Source organism: Maylandia zebra, linkage group LG19 (assembly GCF_041146795.1).
Source record: "Maylandia zebra isolate NMK-2024a linkage group LG19, Mzebra_GT3a, whole genome shotgun sequence".
Lineage (NCBI taxonomy): Eukaryota > Metazoa > Chordata > Actinopteri > Cichliformes > Cichlidae > Maylandia > Maylandia zebra.
This window is the reverse complement of record NC_135185.1, coordinates 27400403-27425760: the sequence shown is the minus strand read 5'-3', so window position 1 is coordinate 27425760 and position 25358 is coordinate 27400403. Positions and strand designations below refer to the sequence as shown.

The 25358-nt window shown below is 42.3% G+C and overlaps 1 protein-coding gene across 8 annotated transcripts in view; it reads left to right on the top strand.

Moving 5' to 3' along the window:
• kidins220a (kinase D-interacting substrate 220a) overlaps positions 1 to 25358 on the top strand; it is a 46204-nt gene that overhangs the window by 13329 nt on the left and 7517 nt on the right. For 4 of the 8 annotated variants that reach the window (XM_004540496.4, XM_004540497.3, XM_076877798.1 and 1 more), the window contains 12 exons: positions 121 to 272; positions 1018 to 1118; positions 1258 to 1443; positions 1629 to 1769; positions 2648 to 2885; positions 4264 to 4355; positions 6722 to 6866; positions 7309 to 7471; positions 21306 to 21484; positions 23506 to 23717; positions 24454 to 24567; positions 25203 to 25262. In XM_004540496.4, coding sequence (XP_004540553.2) covers positions 121 to 272; positions 1018 to 1118; positions 1258 to 1443; positions 1629 to 1769; positions 2648 to 2885; positions 4264 to 4355; positions 6722 to 6866; positions 7309 to 7471; positions 21306 to 21484; positions 23506 to 23717; positions 24454 to 24567; positions 25203 to 25262 — 1783 coding nt within the window. The remainder of the gene's footprint in view (positions 1 to 120; positions 273 to 1017; positions 1119 to 1257; positions 1444 to 1628; positions 1770 to 2647; positions 2886 to 4263; positions 4356 to 6721; positions 6867 to 7308; positions 7472 to 21305; positions 21485 to 23505; positions 23718 to 24453; positions 24568 to 25202; positions 25263 to 25358) is intronic. The other 4 variants (XM_004540500.4, XM_004540499.4, XM_004540501.4 and 1 more) reach the window with 2 other exon arrangements.

The window sequence follows — 25358 nt, the reverse complement described above, 5'->3', positions numbered from 1 at the left end:
CTTGTTGTAAGTTGTAAAATGCAATGCATTTGTTAGCACAGTCGACTAACTCTGTATATGTCTGCTGTAGTGATGATATTAAACTAAATACTGATCTGCATTCTCTCGCTCTTTATGCAGGTTCTTGTTTACTGATTATAATCGCCTGTCCAGTGTTGGAGGAGAGACGTCAATGGCTGAAATGATTGCAACGCTGTCAGATGCCTGCGAGAGGGAGTTTGGCTTCTTAGCCACCCGGCTGTTTAGGGTTTTCAAGAGTGATGAGATCCAAGGTGATGTTACTGGCTTTTTTTATGAGTCATGTCAGGACTCGTAAAGAAAAAGTTTACTGAGACAATAAAGAATATTACATTTACAAATAATACACTATATAACTAAATGCTGTTTTTTTTTAAACGTGCTGCAGTTCAGCAAAGGATAAATAATATAAATTATGTATTTTTATTAATCAGAACTTGTGTAAAATTCTAATGATGGGAATTCTGTGGGAGTCTTATAAGCATTGTGGACTTTTCTTGGTGAACCACTGCACAAATTGTGATGGTGAGTCATTGTGGGCAAAAAATATGACGGAAATACAAATGAAAGAAAGCGCTCGAGAGACCAAGAGATACCTGTGTCGCAGTAAATAGACCTTTGAAGAAAGCTGTGCAAACAATCTCCCGACATCTGTCTCCCTCTTAGTTAGCTACATTTGGTTTGGTCATGCAGGAGTGGTTTTAACCTGCTTCAACAGCAAACAACAAATGATAAACAAAACAAACTTGCAAGATAATGGTGAAAGTAAATGAATAGAAAGAAGGAGCAGGCTCCAGAGTAGATTCCGGACCAGAACTCCCAGTAAGCCCAGTATAAACACCGGTAGCTGCTGATGTAGCAGGAATTTTTTTAATTCATTGTTTTATTCAACTTAAAAAGTCTTTATATCCTTCTTGATGTATTTTTAGCATGTGAAGGTGTGTTGTGCCCTCTGTGCATCTGTGTAATATTACTGTCTCCTTTCTGTGAACCCCTTAGGTCAAAAATGGAAGAAAACATGTTGTGTTCCCTCATTTGTACTCTTTGCATTGACGCTAGGGTGCTTGATCACTGGTGTGGCACTGTTGTCTATTTTTAAGGTAGGTGTTTTTAGTTCTCTGAAAAAAATACTGTGTAGGTGTATTTTGTTTATCCTGGTCTGAAATAGCCTTACAAGAAGAGAGCCTACCCAGTATGTGTCAGAGTTTCAGTCCTACTTTTTATCTTTTGGTTCCTCAGGTGGACCCTAGGAATCTGACAGTAAATGCAGTGCTGATTGCGATGGCTAGCATGGTTGGCCTGGCCCTGCTGCTCAACTGTAAGACCTGGTGGCAGGTGGCTGACTCTGTCCTCAACTCCCAGAGGAAACGCCTGCACAGTGCTGCCAACAACTTGCATAGACTCAAGAGTGAAGGGTTTATGAAGGTAATTTAGTAATTGTACATAATCAAGAGAAAATGGAAATCCTCTGACATCCTGTTGCCATGACAGTGGGGCATTCAGTTTGCTTATGAAATTATGAAGTTGTGCTTTCTAATTCAATTGATTTCCTTTAGTTCATAGAAAATGAATTGGCTTTGATTTGTTTTGGGGTTTTTTATGTCTCACAGGTTCTGAAACATGAAGTGGAGCTGATGTCAAAAATGGCCAAAACTATCGATGGCTTTACCCAGAACCAGACACGCATGGCGGTTATCATTGATGGGCTAGATGCTTGCGAGCAGGACAAAGTGCTGCAGATGCTGGACACGGTGCGTGTTTTCATGTGCGTCAGTACAGGCAGATTAACAATTAGAGCAGCTTCCTCTTGACTGAAAACAAGATAATGGAATAATTAGATTTTTTTGACATCTGCCGCTCAAGAAAATTTATAACTATGAGCCAGAGAGTTTTAGAGCATCTGCCATGTGGTTTAAACACAAAGTGGGTCTTTCACCTGTGCACACAGAGACCACACATCTCTGTTGCACTGCAGCCACCTTGGTGTTCCCAGCTGCCTCAGCTTGCCTCCAAGTTTAGATTCTTTTTCCCAGCTGCTCTAATATAATTTCCTTTAGCCAAATGTTATTATTTGGTGAAGTAATTCCAGGGAAGACGGCAGCCTCCTGTGTGCTAATGCAATCTTCTCATCTCTGCAAGCATGTCCCAGTCACTCCATAACCTTTTTCTTTTGAGAGAGACTCAAACAACACATTTGTCAATTAACTAAATGTAATTTTTTTTCTCTCAGTCTGTGTACTTTTGCTAACAGATCATGTGCATTAAAGATGCAGACATCATGTGAAAACATTTTCACTTGATTCTGCTGACAGCTGCTTTTGGACAGGAGGTTCATCGTCCTGCAGGCGAGCCTTAGGGTTGTTGGCTACGGGTTACCAAACCAGCACTGCATCTAGCACAAATTGATGTCCTGTGACACTTGGACAATGTCTCTTAGTTAGTCGAGTGGAATTCCCCAGCACCATGTGCTGTGGACAGTCAGCTCTCACAGGAGTCATTATGTTTAAGTACTACAGCTGACTGACTACCTCGAGGTGTCGCATCATGGAGTGATTAGATTGTAAACATATATTTAATGCAACTGAAAGATACTGAAAAACTTTCTTATGGTGTTTCTTTTTCTTTCCAGGTAAGGGTCCTCTTTTCTAAAGGCCCTTTTATCTCCATTTTTGCCAGTGACCCCCATATTATCATCAAAGCTATCAACCAAAACCTCAACAGTGTGCTAAGAGACTCAAACATCAATGGACACGACTACATGAGAAACATTGTCCACTTGCCCGTGTTCCTCAACAGCAGAGGATTTAACACAGCTAAAAAGATGAGCATGGCAGCACCCACCAACGGGGAGCCACTGTCTGGTGAAGGTAGACGACAAAGGCTACACGTCTTCCTTTTAAAGTGCTTTATTTTTTTCTTTACTGTCGTCTTTTAGTGTGTTATATAGCTTTTTGTGTGTGAAAAAGTCTGCAAAGTTACACCCAAAGTTTACTACAAAGGGAGTTAATCTCTCCCACAATAGAGTGCTGCTACTGAACAGTTTAAAGCACCTCATTTGTAGGTCAAGTGTTACTTCCCCCACATCTATGTCACAATAAAACAAACATTTCCACTCAGTAGCTAGTTTGACACACCATTTTTACTTACTTGTTGAAGCCATGCTAACTCTAAAATGTCTCACCAAGTGCAAACACACTAAGTCTTCTGTTACTGGTTGCAAGAGCAAAAACAATGTGCACTTCCCCCATGTGAGGAACCCAATAACCAATTGATTACTTTTGGCAGTGTCCCCATAACAATGTTAGCACATTGTGGGGCTAATTTCACAAGCCAGAGCAATAGTATATTGGAATTGTCACACTGAGGCATCAAAATTTGTAAGCTTTTGTAGATGTGAATGCTTTTTTGTTAGCAATTCCCTCATAGTACATTTGTAGAAAAATATACCGACGGGCACTGTTCTTGATCCTGTTATTTTAAAGAAAGCAATCTAGATTCGCAAATGTCTTTAACGGGTTGTTCCTTTGCTCATGATCATCTCTGCACCAAGGTTATGCTTTATGTAAGGTAGCAACTTCTGCAAGACTTTTTTTGTTCTGGATCATATTCTTGGCTACACCCCAGGATTTTGTTAGCCACTAGCCACTAGCTGGTGGTGGTCAGAGGGCCCGGTGGCGCCAGTGTCCGGCAGCCTCGCCTCTGTCAGTGCGCCCCAGGGTGGCTGTGGCTACAATGTAGCTGCCATCACCAGTGTGTGAATGTGTGTGTGAATGGGTGGATGACTGGATGTGTAAAGCGCTTTGGGGTCCTTAGGGACTAGTAAAGCACTATACAAATGCAGGGCATTTACCATTTAGCTCTAAGAAGGCAGCTCCTCCTCATAGAACTACGCTAATTAGCCAACGCTCCAGGCAAGCTGACCCATCTAGAGTAGATTGGAATTTTTGTAAGTGGGGTCTTAAAGAGGCAGCAGCTGAAATGATACGTTTCAGTGAGATAATAAAAAGTGGTCCTGTATAGTAAAGGGAAAACCATGACCCACCCTTCTAGTTGACCCACAAATTAAAGTTATAAACTTGTAACTGGGCATAATATGGTCACTTTAATATATACAAGTAGGTTTACACAGAGCTTTGAGGCATTTTATAAACTCATAGTTTCATAAACTGTTTTACATCTAATACTTGGTGATGCTTGATCGTCTCTGTTGACACTTTGACTTTTCCTCTTCATCCCTTTCTCTAGGATGGCATGAAGACACGGACAAGAAGATGTCTCAAAGCAGCCTGGCTCAAGACCAGGCCAAACTTGGCAGCAAGAATGCCTTAAACCGCAGGGTAACAGCTTTTCAAGTCAAGTTTGTAAAAAAAAAAGTATTACATGTAATATTTTGGTGGGATTTACAAACACACATCAGTGGTTGATTTCCTAACTTTAGGTTTGTAAGTTAAGAAGACGAGGAAGAGCCGTGGTAGTTCAAAACAGATTGTTAATAAAAAGAAAAATCAAATAAAAAAACTCCAAAGTGTCATTAGTCCAAATTCTACTTTAAGCAGGGAGTGTTCACTGCTTGCACCAGCCTGTAATACCCAAATCAAAAAGGCTGCAATAGCACATTGAAGAAGCTTTGGACACAATATGAAAGCAGGCAGGGTTTTTTTTTTGTTTCAATAATTTCCCCAAAACCCACGCTGTTTAGGAAAGTACTTAATATTCACGTTTGATTTCTACATATTAATCAAACAAAATGAAAAAGCTGCCAGTTCACTGCTCTTTGACCAGAAAACATTGGCTTCGTGTGAGATATTCTGGCTGAGAAACCTTCACTGCTATCTCTCTTCAGCCTCCTCCCTGAAGGAGGGAGGAGGAGGGGTTCAGTACAGGCGTGGTGTTGGCAGGCGGTGCAGAGGCCAGAGGACAGAAGGAGACACACAGAGACAAAAAGAGAGAGGTGCTCGGTGTGCGGCCAAGGTTCCTGGTGTAATTGATGTAATGGCTGTTTATCCTTCCTGCTGCGTTGCCACAGCCTAATGACAAGGCCTAGCAGCAGTGGGTCCCTGTGACAAAACACTGGCACCAGGTCTGCTGGCAGGAGGCTAAGTGACTCTGCTGCTGTCGCTGATGCCTTCCACCCTCCTATGAGACCTTCCCCCCAATCCCCCCTTTCCTTCCCACTTTCCTTTCTTGTTTGTTTGTTTGTTTGACATTTGGTTGTACCTTGGGTTTACCCAGCATCCTCCATTATTGATGTTGGCCCCTTTAATACAGGTCAGCATTCTCTTTTTATATGCCGCTAGCTAGCACTTGGCAGGAGGGCCCTATTTCTAGAAGTGGAGATTAAAATGAGGGGGCAGGAGGGCAAATTGACTATGAGCTCTCTCCACACTGAAATTCTGTGACTTCTTGAATTAAGTGTGATGCTGTAAATATCTCTGTAGTATTTTAACATTTATTGGATTGAAACTAATTGCTGCTTAGTATTTCTTAGCACTTCAAGGAATCATCAAAATAAACCATTGACGCTGTGAAGCTACAGCAAAAGTTAATAAATACCAAAAAGCTAGCCCCAAAGAGGTGTCTCTATGATAGACCTTTTTGGTTCAGACTGAGCGGTGGCCATATGTTTCATCTCTCTGAGAAAGAGGTCATGAGACTGGTGTTACAACTTCAAAGTCAACCAAAAGGCTTGTCTTGGCTCATGACCATTGCAGCTGTCTGAAATCATCACAGATGTTCTCCGGTAGATCTGTGTCAATAGCTTGCCTGTGTGTCATGACTTTTCAGTGTTGGACAGCGGCTCTTTGATTTCTTCTGTGCAGTCACAGAGATTTAGTGCTGTGTATGTCATGGCCATTAAGAGATTGGTTATATGGAAGGAAAGAAACCCATGTACATCTCTTTTATAGGGCTTATCGGTATAAACCTTAACTGGATTATGTTGAGAGTAAGGTAGTGTTTGCTGTTAAAAATTATTGTGGTGCTGCTGATACTTTAAAATAAAATCTCTCTCTCAAATATGGGGTATGTGGAATAATATAGAAATGATCCCATCTAGATGTAGTCGTAGTCTAATGAAGCAAAGGTTCTTAAAATGGTCTTAGATCACATGGTGACCATGAAACCTCTCCTCTGGTCTCATGATGCACATAGCGGGACAGTAAGGGTGCGTTCTCACAAACATCAGTCAGGGTCCACAATAACTGCTGCAGTTTCAGTTTAGAAGTCTAACATTAAACAGGAAAAATTTATGGCTCTCTATGGTTCCTTTGCTGTATTTCTTTTCCATGTGTGGCTAGAATACACTTCCTGTTTTCCTGGTCCCTTTATTATATACTGTGAACCAGTGGTGTCAAATATAAGGCACGTGGGCCAAAGTCGGTCCGGCAAAGACTCCAATCTGGCTCATTAAACAGCTTTAGAAAATGTGAATGTGGGCACAGATTTTAAACTTTTAACTGTATTTATGAAGACTTTTTATAAATATAGAAGAACCTTAGAAGAACCTTTCCTGTAATTTTATGCATTTATTATGTAGTTTCACCGGTTCTGTCCACTTAAGATCAAAGTGTGGCCCACGATATAAAATGAGTTGGACGTCCCTCGTGTAAAGTGTTTTTTGGCGATCCATTATGTAACTTATTGTGAAGTAAAATGCAGCATGTACCATCTCCAGCCTCATGCTAATGAGTGTTTGTCTGCTAAGGACACATACCGACGGCGTCAGATGCAGAGGACCCTCACCAGACAGATGTCCTTCGACCTGACCAAGCTGCTGGTGACCGAGGACTGGTTCTGTGACATCAGCCCACAGACCATGAGGAGGCTGCTCAACATTGTTTCTATTACAGGTGAGGAATTAACCATGATCTGCTTGGGAACTGTACATATTATTACAGTAATAAAGCCTTTTTTTTTTTTTACATCAACATCCGCGCTTCAAGAGTTCTGTTTTAATGAAGAGTACATTTTGCTTGTAAGCTTAAACAGTAATTTTATTTTAACCACAAAGGCTTGGCAGACTTAGGATTTAGAGGTTATAAATATATTATAATAAATTACACAAGGGGTACAGTAATAGAACAGAGTAGAAGATTAAAAACAGTTGGCACTACCACTGACAGTTTGTTTTTAAGCAAGTTGGCATAACAAGCCCCTATAGCTGATTAGTGCTTGTGAGCAAAACCATTATATGTTATACAAGTCAATGATGCAGCCAAAAGAAAATGTTTGTTATTAAGCAGATTGGAAGTGACTTCTGTGGCCCCTAATCCTCTGATTCGTTGTTGGCAGGTCGTCTGTTACGCGCCAATCACATCATCTTCAACTGGGATCGACTGGCGTCATGGATAAACCTGACAGAAGAGTGGCCTTACAGGACATCATGGATCATCCTGTACTTGGAAGAGGCTGATGGGATGTCTGATCAGGTTACTCTCAAGACCATCTATGAGAGGTATACACACACAGAAACATCATCTTTTGATTAGTTACTGATCTGATTTATTGACTTTCTTGCCTTTCTTTCCCGGGTTGTTTTATTGCCTTTTATTCATTCTCTTTCTAACTTGAGGGCAGCACTAGCAGACTGATCATCAACTAAATTATCTAAGTGAAAATTAGATGATGGATGTATTTGGATGAGTAAAATTCCACATCTTCAAGCCGGAATAAAAAGCCTGAGATGTCAGCTAAGAATTTGCTTTTATTGCTCTCTGTTTAAGTAACCCTAACCAGCAGGTGGCAGTAGAGGATTTTGTTTTCCATGCAGGCGAGATAATCTGTACACATGTAGTGCCAAAGGCTGTGCCACACTAATTGGCAACTGTCAGACAGATTTTGTAATTGACCATAATGTTCAAGGCGAATGATGACTGAGTTATTGCCCGGATTCGAGATTCACAAAGGGACACTAATTCTTTAAAGTCTACAAGAGGAGCAGTAAAGTCTTGTCCCTGTGTGTGTATACTGTGAGGTCATGAATGCTTTTAGGCGTGCTCACCGCAGACGAGAGGAGGAGACCGATAGAGGCTGAGTCGCTGGGTTTGGGCGCTGTTGTGCATCAATCGCTGGCCTTTAAAGGTTGCACTCTGTCACAATACACTAGCGCCCACGACTCCTGCGGCAGGGAAGTGTCACAGACGGTTATTGTCAGCTATTCAGCCAGCTAGATTCAGCCGACAACTCTCCATCCCCCATCTCCAAACACAAACCACTACCTCATTAGACTGGATTTTTGCTCTATGGTTTTTTAAAGGACAAAAGTTATTACCGTTTCTTTTTCCATATGGCACTACAGAATGCAGATTTTTAAATGTCTCGTTTCTCTCTGCATTTTATGGGAAAAAATATCACTACATTTCCTCCTGTGTATGTTTACTCTACTCGCATTCACTGGAGACCCTAAAAGAAACGTTCTTACTTTTGCTGTAATTATTGTGGAAAATAAGAGAGCCATAAAAACTGATGTTTCTACATCTAACAAAAGGCCTGGATTCAAGTCTCCTTACCGCAGCATGGGGTTGTACTTAGACTACTCATTAGACCTAATATAGCCATCATCTTGCTTTTGACCAACGGCCCTGTCTTTCTTTATCTTCCTCCTCGCTGAGTGTCTTTCCAAATGGCTGCTCTGTTCTGCAGTGGCCGTCGAAGAAGCTGGCTTAATGATGATGACAGGAAGCCTCGAACAGGCTAAACACAACGCCTTGCCTAGAGGCCTTATCTCCTACACCAATCTTCCGCTGATAAGACTCAGGCCTCTGTCTGTCTGTCTTTTTCTGTCTCTGCTCTTTTCTTCCTCTTTCATATGATCTGAGGCTCTTTAGGCCCTTTTTTTTGTTCTGGATGAGTTATTCTGTCTCATTCCCTTTAACGACGGATGGGCACTTGACTGACCTCTACGAACCTCGGGGTCTCGGGGATTGCCTGCCTGTTTGAGAAGTGGATAGCTTCTTTTATTTGCTTTCCTTTTCAGAGCGTTAAAAAATACACACATCCACCCACGTCTCGTTTCACAGCTTCACTTTGACCAGTTTGATAATTTCCTTTTTTTATACTTAGCATCCTTTTGCTCATGTGGTTCAGATCTCATCTATTCTTTGTTGTGTTTTATTTTGCAAACATGTGTGCGAGTTGTCATGCACAGCCTTTTTTACACAGCAAAACTGCACATCCCCTGAGCGTTACTAAGTGAATATATTAGTGGTGAAGTGAACGTGGGGGGTGAGTCAGCCCCTTATAGGTCAACTGTCGCCCTGCATCTCAGTCACAAGGCAGCAGCTCTTCCTCTTCTCTGCCCTCTCTTTGTAAAAGTGTCTACAGCTAAGTATACCACAGCATCAAAAATAAACTTATTGTTAACCATAAGACTGAAAACAGTGCAGCTGTGGTTGCAATTAAATATTTTTTTCTGTTTCCATCTTCATAAGTACAAACGTGCTTTAAATGGGGCTAACCACCATTAGTTGGTCTCAGTTCAGATTGCATGCCCCATACATTAAAACTAAATTAACTCTCACACTGTAAATTATTATGGAATACACACAGGCCTTTCAGTGAAGGGGGTGAGCTGAACTCTTAAGAAATAATAAACAGAAATGCTTACCCACCTTCTCTCCTATCTCACACAAACAGACAGGATTTCGAAACAGCTAAATGTTTTTCACTAACTTGCTTTGCATTGACAAGCATCAATGAAGGGCTGTGAACTGTCATTTTAGGACGTGGCGTGCAGAGAAAAGCTCACTTCTGATTCCCGTTGCAGGAACAGGCTAGTACAGCCGCCTTAATCTGATGGAGAATGCGTAATCGGTTAATAACTTCAGCGATTTCTATCGTTAATGCTAAGACTGAGGGCCGCCCAGGCTCATGCATGGTAGCTGAGGGAAAGAGGTGTGTGAGGAACAAAGACGGCACTGTCTGAAGGAGATACTGGTCCAAAGCAGTCAAGCTTTTACTCGAAGCATAGGTAAAATGTTTGTGTCACTACTTTCACAGGGGAAATTGCAAAAAACACTTGGGCGAGTGAGGCAGCCTTGTGGTGTGTCCAGTACACTGACAGAACCTGAGAAGAAAACAAAAACTCAGATGCTTTAGACCAACATCTGCAAGTCTTCAATTTGTAGTTGTCAAATTAACAAACCCAAATCTTTCTTTTGAGTTTTTTCTTTCCATTAGTAAATTGGATCTGGAGCCTGCAGCATTATGACTATCATTTTCGGTTACATCATTACTTCCTCTTCGTTATTGTCTCTTCTCAGGAGTTGTTTCTTAGCTGCCATTAGAAACCTGATGATTATAGCTACCCTGGCCCTCTCCTGCTTTGCGGTTATTGCTGTATATTTATTTCCTTGAGCTTTTTCAGCATCATTATATTACATTTTGCCATCTAATGGAAATTCATTTGTAGAGTGAATTTAAATGTCTGAACAAGTAGTTTTAGGATGTTGAATACACATCTGTTATTATTGTTGTGAACGGTTGGTACTAGTCTCCATGGGGGTTTGTATTTGTGAATAAAAAGCAAAAAAAAAAATTAAAATAAGTGATCAGAATATATTTTCTAAACTTAACTACAGCTGTGTCCTTTTTTCTGTTCTTTGTCATTAGTTGAAGATTAAAAGCAGTGGATAGGCATTAAGGACATGGTGTTCAGCAATTAATTATGCAGAATTAGTCAACAATCAGCAAAAAAATCAAATGTCTAAATGACGAAATAAAAAGCAAACCAGCAAAGTTAGCAAATAATTTGCTTTATAGTGTAGCAGTATGGCTGACAGAAGGTAGGTATTAGCAAAGAGAAAAACCCAAAGAACAACGAGAAAGGATAAGCAATGAAGACACGAGGAGTGTAAATAGTGAGTGGATGAGTCAGTTGGCAAAAATATGTGATAAGTTGCTATTTTTTAGTGGAAAAAATTAAATATTGCTTCCAGGCATTCAAGTAGCTAGAACCAGAACCAAAGGAGTTCCTGCTTTCTTTGGTTTCTGAAACACTGAATATCTTCGGGTTTGGATGTGATTTAAATATGCTAACTGCAGGATCTTCAGGGACTTTCAAATGACTTGTACTTGTTTTTTGATAATTTGTTTCACAGTGAAGTAATTTTGGATGTAGGGTTAACATACTTGGATCTAATCATCTGTGAGGGCGGGTTCAGTCGGGTCCTAAGAGAGTTTATTCCTGGACGCCCAGATCCAGTTTTCAGCTCTAGAAAAAGAAAAAAAAAAGTGTCACTGGTCCACTGAGCAGGTTCCTGCGCTGCTCTGACATCTGGTACCCTGTGTGTGCCAGGATGCCCCTGCTGCACTCAGGAGTGTGTTTCTGGCGTTGCACCTGAATCTTCTGTTCATTACACACCCACTCATATATATACACACAAACTATTGCATGCCATGGACTTATAGACACTCTCTCACACACACACTCAGGAGTTGTCATCCGTGCATGTTTCAACTGAAACTCATTTGCCACTACAAGTTTTTGCAATTTACACAGGTGCACAGATGAAATCACACACAAATCTTATGCATGCAGTTGATAGAAAACTCACAAAAATTCACACACACTAGCTAGCTCTCACACCAGTGCAAGAACATATGTCACCCCCAACTCCTCTGAGAATCGGTGTAATTAATCAGACCCTGAGATGCAGGCTGTGTTCAACAAACATGCGTACTCACACACATTCACACAGTGCAGGAAGCAGAACACAGCAGAGAAATTGTTGTCAGGTGAATTTGTATTTAGAAACACAGTGACACTATGTTTTGTAGTATTGTGGGCAAAAAAAAATTCCCACTTTCTGTGCCCTCTGTGCTTTTAATCACCAGGTCACGGCTTGTGAATAACGAACCGTTTCTCTCATCCTTTCATCTTCTTTTCACCTCCGATTTGTTGGCTTGACCCAGCGTTCATACGCTAAACAATCACCCTTTCAGTGATGTACAGCCAGCCACTCGATGGACACTTAAAAACTTTTTTTTTTTCCACTAATCACAGTCTGAATGAATATGCAGCCCACCAATTCACTCTTAATTAGGGAGACTCTTATCCCAAGTACTGAAACATTAAGATGACACTCTCTTCATTCGGGATTACTTTAATTGGCACAATTATTGTAATTTGGTTGCAATTATGTGCAGGGATAAAAGCGCCATTCCAAAGCTCACGCTGGTGATTCCCTTTATGCGGAGTTCTTTTAATAAGCTCTTAAAAATCTGGACTCAAAAAATGGCGAGACCCTGTTCTTTTGTTATAATGAACACTTCTGAACTTTTCCTGCCCTCAAATGAAGAAAAAAAAGTCTTTATTCTTCACCATACAGCCCATTCATATGGAGTTCTGTCGCATTTGCAACACATTCTATAATCTAGCTGCACGACAAATGCGCAAAATGGTTTTCTTCCCTCTCTCTGTCCTCTGAGAGAGCCCATTGTCCCTGTACCCAGGAGGTATTTCAGTGAAATACAGAGTAAAACTGGTAATTCGATCGTTCACTGCGCTGCCATTTGCCAAGAGGCCTCCAAACGTGTGTGAATTTGTAAAGGCTAATGTGAAGTCACCTGTGTCTCAATAGAGTTCTGGCTCCATCGCTGATAGGACACCGCCACTGAGTCTACACACTAGTGTGCTGACAGACCACCTGACTGAAGGGAAGATAAAGACAGACGGAGACAAAAACGAAACTAGGGTTGGTGTGAGATAAAGATGGAAAAACAGGAACAGTTGGGGGGTGGGGGGAGGTAAGAAAGAGAGAGCAAGAAGAAAGAGTTCTGTCTCTGGAGGTAAAATAAGGTAACGGAACCAAAGCTTGTGAATACTACAGAGGATCAGACCAGATACCAGCAGGATTACCGCATGAGGCGTTTGCCATTGGTGTGCTAGCGTCTCGGGTGTATTTGAAGCCTCAGGTGATGCTGCTGCTCCAAGTGAGATAGTCCAGGTGGTGGACACACACACAGAAATTCATGCACATGTCCCCTGGGTCCCACGTGGCTGTTTATATTAGTGAAACCGGTCCTCTGCTGATTCCACTTGAGTGCACGTATGCGTGTGGGTCGATTTGGCCTGCTCTGTCGTTCTTGCATCCCTCAGGTGTTTGCTGGCGTTGACTAAGGCATGAATCAGCCTCAGCCAGCTCCAACACCACCCAACCCCTACTGAGCTACTTAAAATGTAAAAGGAAAAAAAAGACAGCTCTGGCCAGTGTGTACAGGTGACACAGGAGGAGGTGTGTGTGTGTGTATGTATGTGGAAGAGGAGTTTTTGACTGCTCTTGTGTGTATTTGTGCAGGGAGGCTACCGGAAAGAACGTTGTGCAGCATTCTTTGCTAGAAAATCCTTAAAGCCTTTTTCATTTGTGCCTGCAAGCCGAGGTTGAAGGATTAGTCTAATTGGTCAGAAACAAGAGAGCTGCTCTGTTCTCTTTTTGTACAAAGCACAAATAATCATTTTTAAATGCAGTAAAAGCCCCACCGCTACACCTCTGGCTGACCTCTGCTCCGGTCTTAGAGCCCATCCATCAGACCACAAGGTTGGGTTAACATTTAAATGTGACACTTAGATGGAAGAAAAAGAGCAGAGGGCTGAGAAGCTGACAGCCGCCTGATACTTTGGTATTTCTGCAGTGTTGAGCATTATCACTGATCTCTCTCGTGCTTTCCCGTGTCTTTGTGCTGGAACTGCTAGAAGGTGGGGGCTGATTATAAATAGCAGCACAGGGTTACAAGAGGGTCGGCGCTGACCTTTAAGGGGACAGTGAGATTCACCACTCAGCCACTGCGGGAGCCACGGGCAATCTTGATACGCACACACACACATCCGGCTCTTAACTGACATTAACATCCTGGCCCTTCAAAGGTCAATGGAGGTTAGGGCTTGTTAGAATATGTGTGCAGAAACCACACGGAAATTGCAAAGAAGCCCAGAGAAACATATTGAGGATTTAGCCTCTGAAAGGTTTCACAGGTGCTTTTTTTCTACATTATCATTGACTTTCTGTGATCTTGTTGTCAGCCTCTGTAGTAGTTGCTCAAACAGTCTGCTTTTTTTTTTTTAAAGTCCTTAATAATCACGCGAGGCTTTACATCCTTGCCTCTAACTTGGATGCAAATTGAACTGGAGAAGCTTTTGTTTTACCACAGTAATTTCCTTTTCTTTCTCTCACATTCTCATTGATTTTTCTTTTTCTCATTCCAGTTTCTCTTCTTATTATTGACACATGTATCCCTTTCAGTGACGTTGAACAGGATTGCTCGTCCAGTCTGAGACTCCCAAGTTTGTTTGTCATATTAATTTTTCACTGTATGGATTCATTTTTATTCCAGCTGCATAATCTACAGCTGCCCATTTGTCTTCACTTTAGCAGTCCACCCCACTTAACCGAGCATCATATGGCCTATCAACTGGCCATTACAGCTATCAAACAACCACATGTGCTGATATGAGCTTCATGGTGCAATTACTGTCACAATGAACAAACTGTGTAATGACCCAAGGATGCTCCAAACTCTCTTCTTGTGCGTAAATCACTAAGTTGAGGTTTACTGTTTTAATATTTGTCAAGAATGAGGCCCTAGTTGCTCTGAGTGGAGGGTTCAGTTAAGGTTTTTGGGGTCTGGAACAAGGAGGCTCCATTTCGGCGCTACACATGAGTTTAATCAACATTTCACGGAACCACTGAGCCCTGAGCCCGTTTCACTGAGAGGCCGCTTGCTCCGAAACTGCTTGGTTTTTATCAGCATGGTGTGTTTCCCATTAGCCTGCTTGTCTCTGTGGTTTGCTTTGGGATGCACAGGTCCAGCTTAGTACAAGAGAGTTTCAATTACTGGACTTAACTTTGCCACAAATGTATATGGAAAGCAGACGCTGCCGCAAGTTGTCAGTTGGCACTGCCAAGACAAGGAAGCAAGGAAAAGGGAAGGTTAGAGACGAAGAGGAAAGCAGAGACAGGGGTGTCCACAGTACTTGAAGCATTTGATTTAAATCAAGGAAATGCGTCTGGATTTTTAAGGAGACAAAGAACATGGCGTCATCTAAAGTGAAAACATATTTTTGCTCTCCCCCTCTGCCTTTGGGTGGTGGAGGTCTTGGCAGCTTCCATTGTAACAATAACCTCCCTCAGCCTTGATGCTGTGAATCCACGCGCCAACTCGCCTGTCCACTGTTTTTCCAGAGAGGGCCTCGCTGTTTTCATCCACATGCTGGGTAGACACTACCAGCAGCTCTGACATGACTCTGACCAGGAGAGGAATGTGCCGGACCCGGGCCTGGTTAACTTCTTCACCCACACATTGTTGTACTGGTCGCACAGTGTCTGACATCGAAACTCTTGAGCTTCTCAAACACAATGCGCACAGGCGGTTGTCTGTTCTGAGGCATCTCTCTGTCTTTGGGCCCCTTTATGGAAATGTTTGGCAGAGAGACCACCTCTTTGTGGCGTGTGTGCGAATGTCACCCATAAGCACAGTGGGCAGCTATAAAGCAAAGTCAAGTGGCACATTCATACTTTCTGTGCCCAGCGAGAGTACTGAAGAGAGAGCGAGCGAGATGAATTCTGCTCCTTCCCATCAGCTGCAGTGTGTGGGAGTTGAGAGGAGAAGAAAGGCTATGCCCCAGTCAGCTTTGGGACCTATTAGCATTTGGATAAGCCCAGAAAGCTCCCAGTAGCCACGCCACACAGCAAGAGGTTGGACCTGTGCGCCTGCATGACTGCAACTATAAGCCTGGTCCTGTCAATGGGCCTATTGTGCTACAAAAATGGCTGCTGAAAATTTTTTCTTCATCTGCCTCAAAGTAGTGTAGTGGCTTCTTGGACACTGCAAACAAAACATCCAACTTCTCATTAAGCAACTGGTTTCTGATAAGAATGACTAATTAGTCCATAGTGATTTTCAGCCAACATCTCAAACGATAGGAATTCTAGATATTGGCATTTTAAGTGGTCGTATCTCATTTTAAAAGTGTTTTTATCATTTAATGGGTACATGCATTTCAGCGTGTTACCCAGACTCCTGCAGTCAAGTTGTTAGCTCTCAGTCCATTAGTACTGAAATATCATTTATGGTAATATATTATTATATAAGGTGTAATAATCATAGCCTCAATATAGGGACTCGCACATGTCAGCAAATTCCTGGAGGGAGATTGCTGAAACTGTCAGAATGGATCTCAATGGATGTATAGAGAAAGGAAAAAGTCTTAGCTTTTCATTTGTTTCAGTCGTAGCTTGCACCAGATTTACAGTAGTGTGAAAAGTGTTTCCCATTTTTTTGTATGTTTGTTATACTTGCATTTTCTAAATGAAGGTGAACGAGCTAAACTGCCTTTTTAAGGTCATGCCACAGCATCTCAATCGGATTCAAGCGAAGGCTACGCCAAAGTCTCCATTTTCTGTAGAACCCAAGTGCACTTGAGCTTGAGGTCACAAACAGATGGCAGGGCATTCTCCTTCAGGATGTTTTGGTAGAAAGCAGAATTCATGATTTCATTTACCACAGCAAGTCTTCCAAACACTTTTTCACACCACTATAATTTGCTGGGTTGTGTCCCAGTGCATATAATACACCGGGACACAACCACAGGATGATTAACACATAATACAGCATGCAGACGCATGAATGCTGGCAATGCCGTCGGCTGCTTAAGTAGGTTACGTTGTAGGCTTTACCAGTCTAAATCAGCTGTTTGTCATGTTCTTTTTCAGAAACCCAATATGGCAATGGGTCACAGTAGCTATATCCATCTTTTATGTACAGTTTATGCTTATTTTGTGGGGCAAATGGCAGCGCAGTGAACGATCGAATTACCAGTTTTACTCTGTATTCCACTATTTGTTGATTTGTTTTGTTTTTCACGTTTTGGTCCTCCTTGAAGCAGGATTTCCACTCAGTGTCTGTCTTTCCTTTCTTGTCTGAATAGGTAGTTGGGAACTTAGTCATCTTCTTATTCTCTCACAGTTTGTCTGGGCATGATGGATGTACTTGACTTGCTCTTAGCAAATCCAGTTGTATTTAGAAGAGACATCTGTCTGTGCTCCTGTATGCTTGCACATTGTGCATTACCAAGAGCAAACACACAACTCAGTGAATTATGCACATTGTAGCCAGTTTCTTGGTTGCCATTGTTGTCCAGTATAAATTAAGGGTTTTTTATTTGTTTGTGAAACTTGTCTCAGTTTTAACAAAAGCAAATGTGTCTGAAAATATGACAAGATAAATGAGTTATTGAGTTATTTTCAGTTATAATTCTTAGTAACTTATCATCTAACATATGACTCCTCGGGCTATAATAAATCTATGAATATAAACAGTCTGTAGTAGACCAAAATTTCTGTCTGTGTGTACATCTAAGCATAATAAGTCTCAGTTATACTTTCATAATTGGAGCCCTTTCTAATTTTTTTTCCTGTTTACACATTACAGAGTTATTTTAGGTGGTCCTATAAAAAGATATAAGATTCCTTAGAAAGTCTGTGGAGGATGTTCTTTGTATAGCAAAAGGAAGTGCTCTGTGTGCGTGCATGTTTGTGTGTGTGTGACTCACTGGCTCCTGTTGGTCTGTGTCTTCAGACCCACAAATAAACAGCACTAAGCCAGCTGGAAATGGGGAAAAGCACAAGATTCTCTCAGTCTGTGTATGGGTTAATACAGTTCATGAGAAAAGGAACCAAACACCCCCACACACATACAGTACACACACACACACACACACACAGACACTCGTGCATGCGCTTAAACACATACTCCACCCTTCATCTGTGCCTTTGAATTTTCCCATCCTGACTGCCCAGGTGTCTGCAGTGGATATTACATAATTGTTCTCGTCAGTGTTATTTGAATCAGCACTCAGGCTGACACCATCAGTGGTGGTGCTTACGTGCATGTACACTCAGGTAACAGCTGTGCCTTCAGAATCACACTTATCCGCTAGGTCACAGCAGAGGGTTCGTCTGTGTGCCAACAATGAGCTTCCTCAACTTTTTGGGTCTTATTAAAGGTTCTAATGGAAGAAACACTAAGAGGGCTTTGTCCACTGGAGCCAGCTGTGCTGCTCTGTCCTCTCTACTCACAGCCTTTTCTGTCTCCTCACTAGGGATGGGTATCGTTTAGGTTTTATCCGATACCAGTACCAAACTGGTACTTTTGAAATGGTGCTGGTGCTTAAACGGTGCTTGAACCGGTGCTTAAAGAATGAAGAACACGAACTTTGTCCAAAAACCTCTCGTGTTTAGCTGTTTTTTTGTAAAAAGACAACAATGTTAGCCTTTTCTGCAGCTATAGGGGATTTATGGCATCACTCTTGGCTGGAAGCAGTGCTTAAACAATGGGGGGGAAAAACACAAACTTTGTCCAAAAACCTCTCATGTTTAACTGTTTTCCACTTTTTCTTTGGTCATTTTAGCCTTTTTGGCCAGGGTGAAGTTAGTATCTGCCATCAAACAAGAAGACAGCCGCATGTAGCTATGATGATGTTTGCTAGTTCACCTTACATGCATTAATGTAATAACGTGGTTAGCCTACTCAACGTAAATTACACACGAACAACATTAAGCTACTCACGCAGAGAAGAACGGCTGCTGCTGCCATCATCATCCTCATCATTTCTGCTACACTGGCAGGGCTAGGGGCCAGGACTCTCCTCTTTGGGTTTTTGGGGGATGTTGCAAACTCCGGGTCCGATAACAGGCACCACACCCGCAGTAGATGTGCACGGTGCACAGTGCAAGCTATCAAATACGGCGCATTTCTCTGCTTTTAAAAACACGCTATGCGTCGCCAGGTGTTTCATCGGATTTGAAGTGTTACCTCCTTTGACAGTATCACAGTATCAGCTTAAAGCACTTGTTGCAGGCTGCTGAGTTTGCATCTTTTGCTGTGAAGTACAGCCAGACTTTTGACCGCTTCGCCTTGGGCATTTTTAATCTGTAGCTCTGCTCTAAAAGAACGTACGTACCTGGGCCCGCCTACTACGCTTGCAAAGGTAAAATGATTGGCTGGAATCCAAAGTGTATGACATTTCAGGAAAAAAAAGCGCCGAAATAAAGCACCGAAATGTGCGCTGCTTTTCGGTCTGGTTACTACCGTTTATGTCCGGTACCGTTACCCATCCCTACTCCTCACTGTCTTTTCTAAGTAGCAGTTGGGTGGGTACAAAGGGTTGCTGTGAGCCACCTGGGCTGTTCTAAGAGAAGATCCTGAGTGGGAAGATAAATATGAAAACATTCACTTGATTCAACTGAAATAATGTATATGCTATCAACATGCGGGATTTGCATGTCATATATTTATTTTTCATTTATTATGACTACCAAACACGCCAGAATGTCTCTCTAAGACACCCAAATGTCAGTATTTCTTGTCAGACTTGAGCATGAACCTGCAACAAGGTCACAGGTTTTAGCGCTGCAGCAGCAGACCTGTCTATCACCAGCCATCTGTCCTGTGGAAATGTCCTTGAACAGAGGACTGGAGCCCTACCTGTTCACTCACTGTAAGCAGTCTGGAGTGTCAACTAACAGCCAGAAATGGAACTTATGTAACTTGTAACTGAGTGTTCTGCACCTTTAAAGGACTTGTTTGTGACCACCCATCACTGAGGTATGAGAACTTCACTGGAATGGGCTGATGGAGGACATTTCAGGCCACCGTGTTAACCAGATTAAGTTAGTTTATATTTTGGATTATTAGCTAACAGTCTGCTGTGTTGAGCTCTGGCCAGATGCTGACCTCATCCTGACTTAGCTAGCATGCAGCAGCAGCAGCAGCCGTACTAATCATCCAATCAAGTCACAGAAAGACGAGTCTGTGTTCACTGTTGAAAACAGCTCAGTCTTTGAGAAAAACCCCAACTTTTCCAGCTTGTATTCCCTGCACAGCTCACCACTAGACAGACTGGATGATGTATTAGAGGAGGGTGAGTTGAGGTTGATCTGTAAGGAGGGAAGGTTAAGGGAGATGTAGGGAGAGAAAAGCATCTACTGAGAAAATGATGAAGGGTTTGGATGACAAATGGAAGCCGAGATGAGAAAAATGTCTACTCCCCACTGAAGTCTCCTCATTCATCTGATAAGAGCTGCATACTCTCATGATGAATGGCCGGTGTCATAAGTCACTCCAAGTTTCATATTTTCCTGTCTGAATGATAGGATCGGTCGAGATGTACTGATTGCTGTGGCTTGTTGTTGTTTGTATCCTGTGTATCCTTGGCCTCATTTTACCCTTTCTGTGATTTTGTGATAGCACTTTTAACATTATTCAGCTTAAATAAAAGTCCTCACTTCATAACCTTTCAGCATTTGTAATCCATATGCAGCATTTCCGGGGTCTAAAATTTGGTTTATACAATTTTAATTTTAGTGTTTTAAAATGGAATATTCCATAAGCTGAACACAGCGTCGATAAATTGTTCTCATCTAAAGTTCTTCATGTAGTACAGCTTTTTCCCCCCTGCTGTATAGACCAGGAAAACTATAATCATGCAGAAACAGAACAACCTCCAAACGTGGTGTTTACTTAGGGCCTGTGATAACAAACATCACGTTAACCGTAGCAGCACATCATGACGCGCTTCCGTCTGCTGCTTGCTAAATTACCCTGATTGTCATCTTCTCAGGTTTCCTCCTCTGCTCAGAAAAGATAACATCCCTCACTCTATCTGTACTCGAACATCCCCGCTTTCACTATCTCGCCTTTTTCTAAATCCAGTTATCTCTCTACTCTCATGATGATGATGACCGTTGTCATATCTTTTCAATCTTAACAGAACTGCTTGTTGTTTCCTCTTTCCTTTTTTTGTCAGAATTTAATGATTTCTATTTTTTGCTATGAATCCACAAGTCAGAATTTAGCATGCAGTTACATATTTATGCCATATTTGTCAGTAAGACAGAATAGTTTGTCGTCATCTTTGTGCTCTCTTTGGTTCTTAACTCATAAAGAGGAGTAAAAGGTGTCAAATTGTAATATTGTTTCCAATTGGTGCTTTTTAAATTTCTGTTATTTGTATTGTTAAAGTATTTGATCAAAGGGTAATTTACCTTTCTGATTTCTAATTTAGTGTTCACGTGCAATACAAGATGTAGTAAAATGGTGTTAACTAATGTCATACATACATTCTGATAAGTCATGCCAGCAGTGGTTGCAAACATCACATTTCTAAACACCCTCAAATAGTCAGTGGTGCCATGTGTTTTTTGTTGTCCTTGGCATTTTTCGTCTTAATAAGTATCAATTAAGGTAAATATTCACTACAATAACTCCTTCAAAAATTCTTCATTCCTCTAAAGAATCTCCAAGAACATCCCGACCACAAAGGACGTGGAGCCTCTGCTGGAGATCGACGGAGACATCCGCAGCTTTGAAGTGTTCCTCTCCTCCAGGACGCCTGTTCTTACTGCCAGAGATGTGGAGATGTTTCTGCCCTGCACTGTTAACTTGGACCCCAAATTGCGGGAGATCATAGCAGGTCTGTACACACATGGTATATTTTACAGATGGCAGAAAAAAAAACAAACCCTGCCATAAATAGCATAGTGTTAGTAGATATTTGAGTTGCAATATCCTGTCAGAACAACTTCAGTGCTCTTTGGCAGTCTCCTGTGCTCTCCTGCAGGGATTAGCATTCTTTCAAAAGATATTCCCTCATTTGGTATTTTGATGATAGTGCTGGGGAGTGCAGTCTACCACATCCAAATCTGTTTTATTTTGTTGCAATCTGGGGAAAGGAAAGGGAGCATGAAGGGGATGAACTCTGTTGTTGCCTCTGAAGCTTTCAGCCACATCTCATGGACATCTTCAGCAAACGGACAAGCTCAGTTGGCACGTGGATGATTTAGCTGTTATGATGGGACAAAAACCCCCAAACTGAATAGTGAACAATAGCATGGAGACACTGAAAACTGTCCTCTATGCAATGTGTCCGGTGCAGTGCCAGCTCATTTGGCAGTGGCATTACTCATAGCATTGTAGCAGGGTTTGCTCTAAAATCGCCCACTGCAGGGGCTCTCAGTAACCCACAGCGTGGGTCTTGTTTCCAAACAATCAAATGTCGACCAGCGCTGTACGATCAGGACAATGCCTTCGCTCCCCGTTTCCAATCTGGCCATAGTGCAGCACCAAATTTCACACTTTGTAGTTACACTGACGTAATAGTGCATCACTGTTAAACTGTAAGCCAGAGCGGAGTTGTACTTTCGCTACCGTGCGTCAGCGTCCATTCGGCCCGTACAGGAGTGTGGATGACGCCTGGTGTGAAGCTGCTGCATCATAGCGTTATGAGACCACAGAAAACACACACTCGCACACACAGAAAGTCTGTTCCACTGAAACAACTTTGAGTCACGGAGGGCGCAGCTGACAAAGTACTACAACCAAACGCCCCGATCTGTAAGTACAGTACTCTGTTCCTAAAAAGGTGCGTGTAGTGTATGCATCCATGAAACATGTGTTTGTACGTGCTCAAAACTGTGGGCGTTTGTGCCTCCACTCTTATCCACGGCGAAACGGAAGGTGACCAACGCTCCTACCCAGTCATCGAACTCCCTGCGCTCCCCTCCCTGACCAGTTGGTACTTGGTGCCCAGTGTCCTGTGGCCAACCAGTGGGCAGTGCTGTCAGTGATACCCGCCCATGAGCCTGACTCACATCATAAGGCCCCCATTGTGTTCACAGGCTGGATTGGGTCTCACTCAGCGTGTCATTCAGCAGCCACTTGTATAACCAGGAGACATTCTGGTGCCTGCTTCTGTTTCTGGTTCTTCCTTTCTTGCCAGCCGCACAGAGCTACTCTGTTCTGTCTTCGGGCTTATTTAACTTTAATTTGGGAGCTTTAACCAAAGCTCCCTACTTACCTCCTCCACGACTTCTCTCAAAGTCAGAATGGTTCGTGTGAAAGCGGTTGTAGCAAAGCACTTACGGGATGATGTCTATGAGTTCACATGGTCCTCTTTGTTTGTTTACATGGGCGAGTTTATTTGACGGGGACAGCAAAGAGCTGCATGTGCCAGAAAACGTCACGTGGCTGGCATATAATCTGGAAAACAGAGAATATCAACACGCCTGCTGTTTGTGAGCAAACAGAGTAATAGGAATCAATGTGAGAGTGGAATTCACAGTTGAAGGTCTCTGTAATCGTAACATCTGCGCTAATTTTCTTTCCAGTCTGTAGTTGTTTGACTCTCTTCTTACTGGGATAAGGAGAACATGTTCACGAACAATGTTCTTGTTGTATTCCCTGCAGTGCTTTGAGAATCAAAGAATTTTGCCGGCATGTACGTCAGCTGTTTGATATGTAGTTTTTTTCCTCTGAATTCACAACTGTCCAAACTCTCCAGAGATTATGAAATAAAGCTAAATTATTGATGTGTGGGTGGATCTGAAGGGTCTTTATAGTCATCGCCAAGACGTGATAATCAGCATCACAGATAAACCCTTCCTCTCTCTCTCACTCTTTCCATTGTACTTCTTCCCTGCCTCTGCCGTCTCTTAGATGTGCGTGCGGCCAGGGAGCAGATGCACATCGGAGGAGTGACCTATCCCACACTGCCCCTCCAAGAGGCAGCGGCCCGTCCCCAGTCAGTTTACACCCAACACTCTGCCGCCTGCTCCCCAGCAGGCTCCTTCACCGGATCCCTGCCTCCTCAGCCACACAGTGCCTACTTCAGTGGAATGACTGGCCCTCAGCACCCTTTCTACAACCGGGTGAGGAAACATGACTTACATCCTGTACCTACTACTCACTCTAAAAGGTGTCTATATGGCCAAATGACAATGCTAACAACCCAAAAATGGCACACAATAGGTGCTTTCAGGCCAAACAGGTCTAAGGACTACCCACTGGGGTGGTCCCATGTGAGAACATACCAATGAGGAATTAGGAAAAATGTAGGCGGAAAGGAAATACAGCAAGGACATAGTTGAAAGCAGTGTGATGTTCTTTTAGGTAGTGTTACAAATAGCTGTTTCCTTTAGACAGAAGCTTCTTTCAGCAGCTTGCTGCTGATGTTAGCCTCCAAATCTGATCCTTGACCATTGATAGTCTCCATTAAATCATATTGATTCAGATCTACTTTGGTTGTTGTGATTGTCATTTTCACTGAGTGCAGACTCACACAGCCAATATCAGAGTCCTTCAATCTCTACTAATATTTACTCATTGTTTTTCTTAAGAACTGTGATTGGCTCCTCTGGTCAGAAAGCACCTATTGAAATAAAGATGGATTTCAAAGAGTTACTGGATTTAGCTGCCCAGTCCTTTATTCCTTATCAGTTGACCTACATTGCAGATTTGGACAGTGCCGCATGACCATGATATCCCCCCCAGCATCCTTTCCTGTTATATGTACACATGCTCATGCTCCTTTATATGATTTTATGATTTTTGTTTTATTTTGTCTTCCTGCCTGCCTTTCCACAATCCTTCTTTCTCCCCTCGTAGCCTTATTTCCCCCATCACGTGTATCACCTGCCACGGCATTTCTCCCACCATGTCCCCTCATCCTCGCGTCCTTCCATTAAACCACCCGGTCAACCGCAAGACACCAGTGGACTTGTAAGTAAAGAAGTTGGGCTAAATGCATTTCACACGTGCTTTCATCTCACCGTAGCACATACACCGTAAAGAAGTGTTAATAGTGTGTTTGACGTTGTTTGACTGGATCGATTGAAAGTTTAAACGCTTTTTACTCTTCTGGTTCACTTTGTTAATAAGTTTATGACATCTGAGCAGTGCTTCCTGGCAGCTAGAAAAGTCTTATTTGATTAGACATACACAGAGTTAAGTTAATAGATTAAATAATTAAACTTGTAAAATTTCAGGCTCAGGACAGCGTGGAGTTTTAGCACTCAGTGTTTAATGTGCTGTGAAGTCCATTGTGAACCGCAAAGTATGACCTCCTTTCCTTTTCTGTCGCACACCTCATTTGTCCTGTTAGTGATTCTATATGCTTTAGTTTTAAATTTCTTCATTTCCTCTGAATGATTTTATAACTCCCTGTTTTCACTATCACTGTTCTCATTCACAGTCCAGGTCCTGACCTTAGCGGGGGTATTTCTCTGTTTGTAAAGCCTTACCCTTGCAAATTAAGAAGTTTAAGGTCCTCCCAGTAGGCTGCATGCTTATAACCCCAACCCTCGTTAACACGTCTCCCTGTACAATCCTTGTCTCCATTCTGCACTCCATATCAGGACATTATTGCAGAGGATGCCAGCGAAGCCTTCCACACAAGCCCCATTGACCCCACAATGGTAACCTCACTAACATTAGCGGACGTGTAATACGCACATACAAACTCAACACTAATGCAAAAAACAAAAAAAGTAGTCCTTCATTATCTGCCTGCA